The sequence below is a fragment of the Tachysurus fulvidraco genome, chromosome 18 (assembly GCF_022655615.1).
Source record: "Tachysurus fulvidraco isolate hzauxx_2018 chromosome 18, HZAU_PFXX_2.0, whole genome shotgun sequence".
Classification (NCBI taxonomy): domain Eukaryota; kingdom Metazoa; phylum Chordata; class Actinopteri; order Siluriformes; family Bagridae; genus Tachysurus; species Tachysurus fulvidraco.
Genome location: NC_062535.1, coordinates 19,919,844 through 19,927,343, shown reverse-complemented (window position 1 = coordinate 19,927,343; position 7,500 = coordinate 19,919,844). Strand labels below are relative to the sequence as shown.

At 40.6% G+C, this 7,500-nt stretch overlaps 1 protein-coding gene across 50 annotated transcripts in view; it reads left to right on the top strand.

Annotated features, from left to right (window-relative positions):
- The first annotated feature begins 5,070 nt into the window (after positions 1 to 5,070).
- The window catches only part of LOC113658466 (putative leucine-rich repeat-containing protein DDB_G0290503), a 49,085-nt gene continuing 46,655 nt past the window's right edge, over positions 5,071 to 7,500 (top strand). For 27 of the 50 annotated variants that reach the window (XM_047803184.1, XM_027170952.2, XM_027170949.2 and 24 more), the window contains exon 1: positions 5,078 to 5,170. In XM_047803184.1, the coding sequence (XP_047659140.1) occupies positions 5,098 to 5,170 (73 nt within the window). In that variant the 5' untranslated portion in view covers positions 5,078 to 5,097. Of the gene's footprint in view, positions 5,171 to 7,500 lie in introns of all 50 variants that reach the window. The other 23 variants (XM_047803180.1, XM_047803173.1, XM_047803162.1 and 20 more) reach the window with 6 other exon arrangements.

Here is a 7,500-nt window from a genome sequence, read left to right as displayed (position 1 = left end):
CATACACATACACACACACACACACATACACACACATACACACACACACACACACATACACACACACACATATGCACACACACATACACACATATACACACACACACACACACACACACACACATACATACACATATATATACACATACACACACATACACACACACACATACACACACATACACACACACACACACACATACACACACACACACCCACATACACACACACACACCCACATACACACATACACACACACACACACATTCAAACACACACATACACACACATGCACACACATGCACACACATACACACTCTCACACACACACACACACACACACACACACTCACACAATGACACCCCCTCACACACACACACACACACACACACACCATCAAATGAATGCTACAGCAGCCTGAAACCAAACCATCTGACAGTGTGAACATCACCCTGAACACTAACCTGCTGTCCTGAAGATGTTTACTGTCTTTCTGAAGCAAAGTACCGAACACAGTACCGAACACAGTACCGAACACAGTACCAAACACAGTACCAAACACAGTACCGAACACAGTACCGAACACACCGCTTGGGTAAAAAAAAGAAGCATGTTTAATATAAGGTGTGTGTGATGTCATCCGTGATGAGAACAAAGCCTGAAGGTGTTTACTGACACTGAACATGTGAGAGGAGATAAGTGGAGTTATTATCTGTGTAGGCTCGAGTACAGACAGAACGTTTTCTACACGTTTATCCTGTAGAAGCTCCGCCCCGTGGTCACGCCGCGGTCACGCCATCACGCCGCGGTCACGCCATCACAGCAGAAATTTGTTCACCTAATCTGTAATTCACAAGGAACCACAGAGTAACATCTTAATCCTTAACATTGTGCACTGATCACACTGCAGGAGCCACCAGAAGAACACCACGGACACCAGGCCTACATCACATCCTCTACATCTCTCTCTCTACATCTCTCTCTCTACATCTCTCTCTCCATCTCTCTCTCTCTCTACATCTCTCTCTCTCCATCTCTCTCTCTACATCACATCCTCTACATCTCTCTCTCTCCATCTCTCTCTCCATCTCTCTCTCTCTCTACATCTCTCTCTCTACATCTCTCTCTCTACATCTCTCTCTCTCTCTCTACATCTCTCTCTCTACATCACATCCTCTACATCTCTCTCTACATCTCTCTCTACATCTCTCTCTCTACATCACATCCTCTACATCTCTCTCTCTACATCTCTCTCTCTCTCTACATCTCACCCCCCCCCCCCACACACACACACAGGTTTTGAGGCAGAGTGAATAATAAAGTTTATGGTTGGTGTTGATTTACTTTCGCTCATGTACCCTGTATAAAAATGTGTATAATTTAATTCCCTGATTAAAAGAGGACTAAAACCCCAGGAGGTGGAGGTGAGGTTTGAGGGACTGGTTGCATGGTGGAAGGAGAGTTTGTATGAAAGGAGTGTTCTCTGTAGAAGTGCTGGTCTCACCGCTCGTTGTGAAACATCATGTTATCTCCAGCGTCTCTCTGCTGCTTCCTCCTTTTTAACTCTAGGTGATGAACGCAGAACATTCTGGGGAGTTCAGCTTGGACTTCATCAGTAAAACAGTGTTGGTTAGTTCAGCTGATCCTCAGTAATGTTCTTATGTTTAATCAGTTCACTGAATTCTCCCTCCTGATCTTAAGTGAGGGAACATCACCTGAAGGTCCAGAGAAAGAGGATGTTTGAGACAAACCTCTGCATCATCATGGTGCTTTCACAACCATCAGACCTTACTGTAAATGTAGAAGGTCGGAGCTGCTGCTTACGTGTCCATCTACATCACTAGCACAGAATGTTAGCGCTACACTTTTCTGTGTGAATCTAACCTAACTGTAATGTCCACACACTCACTGGTCACTTTATTATGAGCTTCACTTAATGTTCACATCTCAATTCAATACAAGTTTATTTGTATAGCGCTTTTTACAATAGACATTGTCTCAGAGCAGCTTTACAGAACATAAACACAGAGCAGAAGGTAAACATAATTAATGATAAAGGAAATAACGAATAATAAAAGAAATAAGAATTAACAGAATAAAAATTCTAGATTATTATTAGATGTATATAGTTCACAGTGTGTATGTATTTATTCCCCTATGAGCAAGTCTGAGGTGACTCAGGCAGCAGTGGCAAGGAAAAACTGCCTTAAATTGGTAAAGGAAGAAACCTTGAGAGGAACCGGACTCAAGGGGGAACCCATCCTCATATGGGTGACACTGGGGGTGTGATTGTAATATACAGTCAGTTAAATGTTGTATTGGTGTGAGGTTCAAGGACTTCTGATCTCCTGAGTACCACAGAGTCTAACTGGAGATGTCTCAGGATTCTTAGAGTCGGCCTCGGCTCAGTGGACGTCCAAAGGCTTCGTCCCACAGAGGACGTTGGGAGCTGGTACAGTGTCTGGATGCCTCGGGATGGGGTACAAAGAGAGAAGCAGTGGAAAGGGATTAACATATCTGCTGTTCATAAAAATGTGCTGGTCTGATGTACTGGTGCATGATATTATGGGATGTATTATGTGTACGCCTGACTAAAGAGATGAGTTTTTAATCTACATTTAAACTGGGAAAGTGTGTCTGAGCCCCGAACACTATCAGGAAGACTATTCCAAAGTTTGGGAGCTAAATAAGAAAACGCTCTACCACCTTTAGTAGACTTAGATATTCTGGGAACTAGCAGAAGTCCTGAGTTTTGTGATGTCAGAGAGCGTGAAGGATTGTAACGTGTTAGAAGACTAGTTAGATACATGGGAGCTAAACCATTAAGAGCCTTGTACGTAAGTAGCAGCAGTTTGTAATCAGTTCTAAACTTAACAGGTAGCCAGTGTAGAGATGATAACATTGGGGTTATATGGTCATACTTTCTTGTCCTAGTGAGAACTCTGGCAGCTGCATTTTGGACTAACTGTAACCTATTTATTAAAGATGCAGGACAACCACCTAGTAATGCATTACAATAGTCCAGTCTAGAGGTCATGAAGGCATCAACTAGCTTCTCAGCATCAGATACAGACAGGATGTTTCTCAGCTTGGTGATATTTCTAAGGTGGAAGAAGGCTGTTTTGGTAGTAAAGCAACCTTGAGCTATGGAAAGGCGCTATATAAATAAAACTTCTTCTTCTTCTTCTTCTTCTTCTTCTTCTTCTTCTTCTTCTTCTAGTATGGGCGATATGATTTTTAAAAGACAAGTTACTGTCTAATATAACACCAAGGTCTTTCACTGTCGAGCTACTAGTAACAGTACATCCCTCTAAATGGGAGTTAAGTTGTGAGAGTTTCTGTGCACTGGTAAGAAGGAGCTCAGTTGAACAGACACAACCTTCTCTAGTATTTTAACGACATAAACGGAAGGTGTGAGATAGGTCTGTAATGTGATAGTTCATTAGGGTCTAAGTTAGGTTTTTTGATGAGTGGCCTAATAACTGCCAACTTAAAAGACTTCGGGACGTAACCTAAAGATAACGAGGAGTTAATGATATTAAGAAGAGGCTCACCAGCTTTATGTAACACTTCTTTCAGTAATTTAGTTGGGATGGGGTCTAGTGAACATGTTGTTGATTTAGCTGTAGTAATAAGTTTATCTAACTCTTCCTGTCCTGTACTTGTAAAGCTGTGTAAAGCCTTAGGTGAGATTGTGTCACTGGTTGCTCTCATATGTTGAGCGTCACCTATTTTATTCCTGATACTTTCGATTTTATCAGTGAAGAATCTCATAAAGTCCTCACTACTGAAATGTGATGGAATAGTGTGTTCAGATTTCTGATTTTTTGTTAAACTAGCCACTGTGCTAAATAAAAACCTGGGATTGTTCTGGTTATTTTCTATGAGTTTGCTCAGGTGCTCAGAGCCCTAGCAGCTTTTAGAGCCTGTCTATAGCTGGACATACTGTCCTTATACACAGTTATAATAACCTCTAATTTAGTTTTTCTCCATTTCCGTTCGAGGTTACGGGTCTCCCTCTTGAGGGTGTGAGTATGACTATTATACCCCGGGGCAGGTGTTTTATCTCTAACCTTCTGTAATCTGACTGGGGCAACAGTGTCTAATGTGCTAGTGAATATAGCGTCTATGCTGTTAGTCATTACATCTAGGTCGTTTGTGTTTCAGTAGTGAGGACTTTATGAGATTCTTCACTGATAAAATCGAAAGTATCAGGAATAAAGTCTTTAATCTAAACACGTCATCTTCAGCCGCATTCCAGCCAAAAGTATGTGGACACCTGAGTGCTGAATATCTGAACGTGTCCTTCTAAAAGCATGGTGCTGATGTAGAGTTCTTCTCCTTTGCGTCCAGTTTCCACAAACTTCTGGCCGTGGTGTGTGTTGGGTAATCAGTGTTGAGGACAGCGTTGGGAGTTTCACTGCACTGTGGTAACGGTTTGTTTCAGAGGAACTCGTGTCTACACCGTTGCTGACTTGCAGGAGCTCCTGCACTGACCAAGCAGAAATAAAAGGAACTATTTCAGCGCTGTCACACAGTACAGATAACACGGCCTGCCGCTGACACTGGGTGTGTTCAAACACTCCAACAGACCTTTTATCTCTGAAATCTTTCTGAGGTTCATTTCATTTTCACATGTTGTAACTTCATACTGAGTGTTTGAGCTTTTACACCAATCAGCACCGACTCCTGATCATTAATAAATATAAACTGTCATACTTAATAAAAGATGGAGGAATTATAAAGTGTCTTCTGTGTGTCTTCTGTGTGTCTGTGTGTCTCTGTGCATGTGTGTGTGTCTGTGTGTGTGTGTGTGCCTGTGTGTGTGTGCTGTATGTATGTGTGTGTGTATATGTGTGTGTGTGTGTGTGCTGTATGTATGTGTGTGTGTACTGTATGTGTGTGTGTGTGTGTGTGTGTGTGTGTACTGTTTGTATGTGTGTGTGTGTGTGTGTGTGTATACTGTATGTATGTGTGTGTGTGTGTGTGTGTGTGTGTGTGTGTGTGTGTGTGTGTGTGTGTGTGTGTGTGTGTGTGTGTGTGTGTGTGTGAGGATATATAAACAGATGAAGTGACCGTTACAGTTGATTAGAGCGATGGCGTGGATTCAGCTTCTGCTCTTCTCTCTTCTTCTCTCCTTCACTCCTCTCACTACACTGTCTCGCAGCGGTAAGTTCTCTTCTTACACACCTTCTAAATAACAACCACACATTAGACACTACACTGTATGTGTGTGTGTGTGTGTGAGAGAGAGAGAGAGAGAGAGAGAGAGAGAGAGAGAGTGTGTGTGTGTGTGTGTGTGCAGTGTTGTATAAAGTATAAGTAAACAACACTTGAGTAAAAGTACAAGTATCGTACTAGAAACAGACTTCAGTAGAAGTGAAAGTCACCTTTTAGTATATTACTGAAGTAAAAGTCTTAAAGTATCTGATATTTACTGTACTTAAGTATCAAAAGTCATTTTCTGATATTTAATGTACTTAAGTGTTTGAAGTAAAAGTAAAAAGTAAAATGTCAGTGATTTTCAGTAGGTATAAGATCAGGGGCAGTTCTAGGGTTTCATCTTTAGGGGTTTTATCCCTCAGTGAGAATTTAAAACAAGAAGACTTTTATATTATATATTATATGACTACATAGTAAGCCAAAAGTTATGGTATTATTAAATGGTAAAAGTGGACACCAAAATGTTCTGCATGATGTAATGATGTCAGTCTTGAATCAGATAAGTTCATGTATGTGTGTATTCTCTACAAACAGTGTGAATGACGTCATTAATAAACTAATATTCACAAAGACCAAATCAATTAATGTTATTTTTATTTAATATTGATATTGCATTAATATTTAGTTTGTGCTACAACTCTGGTAATAAGAATAGTGACATTTCACTGCTTTTGGTTGACAGAGGTGAAGTAAAAATACTTTGTTACTGTACTTAAGTACATTTTTCTGGTATCAGTTTTTACTCCACTATTTATTTTTCGGACAACTTTTGACTTTTCCTCATTACATTTTTACACAAATATCTGTACTTTTTACTTCTTACATTTCCCAAACGGACTCGTTACTTTTAGTATTATTCCTTCTCATTGGACGCTGTTTCCAGCCTATCATCCTATCATTGTGTGGCTTTTTCCCCATGTGACTGGTGTACTGTATTATTTACTGGCTATCAGACATAGACTAAGGATAGCGGAGCTAACAATGAGCAGCGCCTACAAAAGGAATGGCTAATGTTCATTCAGAGGGAGTCACCGATGTTAAAGTAACTAACAACGAGGACCTTCCTGAACACACATGGCCATATATGAGGGAGATGTTTGTAATAATCGGCGTCACAAAGGATTCCTGGCGAATGCGTTGTGAATTGTGTCACCCAGGGGCGGTTCTAGCCCTTTATTAGGGGGGCTTCAGCCCCCTGTCTGTAATCTCAGCCACCCTAAAACTATAAGGATCATTTTTACTTTCATAAATAAACAATAAAAATGACGTTAAAATGCAGGACATGTCGTCGATGGGAAAGAAAATTATTTATCAGTTTGATCCAAGAGCGATTTTTTTTACTTTGCTTTTATTCTATACTTTTACACGCGTGTGTTGTAGTGTTTCACACGTGCGTCTTCAGCTGTCTGCTTTATTAGAACGGAGAAGCACAGGTACGCGCAGCGTGCACGCGCAGTCAGAGCTGGAGGCGTTTATCTATAACGTTAATCGGCGGAAAGACGCAAAGACGGCAACCAAAAGCAGTGAAATGTCACTATTCTTATTACCAGAGTTGTCATATAATATATAATATAGAACTCTTCTTGTTTTAAATTCTCACTGAGGGCTAAAACCCCTAAAGATGAAACCCTAGAACTGCCCCTGGGGTCAACCCAAAAAACACCAAGTGCTTAATTTAATGAACATTAATTTTGTCATTTGTAAAACATCACAATAATTTTGAGTTGTTTTGAAGCACAGAGCTGGAATCTCCCTACAGTTTGGGATATGGCCTTGGTGATACACTTGGTATACATTATATTTCCAAAAGTATTGGGTCACCTGACCTTTCCTGCTATATGTGGTTGTTTTCTGATCTCATCCCTACTGAACACCTTTGGGATGAATGTGAACGCTGACTCCACCCTACATCACCTACATCAGTGCCTGACTTTCATAACACTCTTGTGGCTGATGAACACAAATATCCATCAGTACACTCCAAAATTATATATTCATATACATATACACACACACACACACACACACACACACACACACACACACACACACACACACACACACACATATATATATATATAAAACCTGACGTCCAGTTCCCAGCATGACACTAAACAGTAGTAACGGTGACTTTTTACTTAAGTACATGTCAGAGCCCACACTTCTTTACTTTAACTTGAGTAACAGAGTGTAGTCACTACTTCTACTTTTACTGGAGGCTTTTAAAAAAGAGTATCTGTACTTCTACTTGAGTAAAGGATGTGTGTACTTTTGCC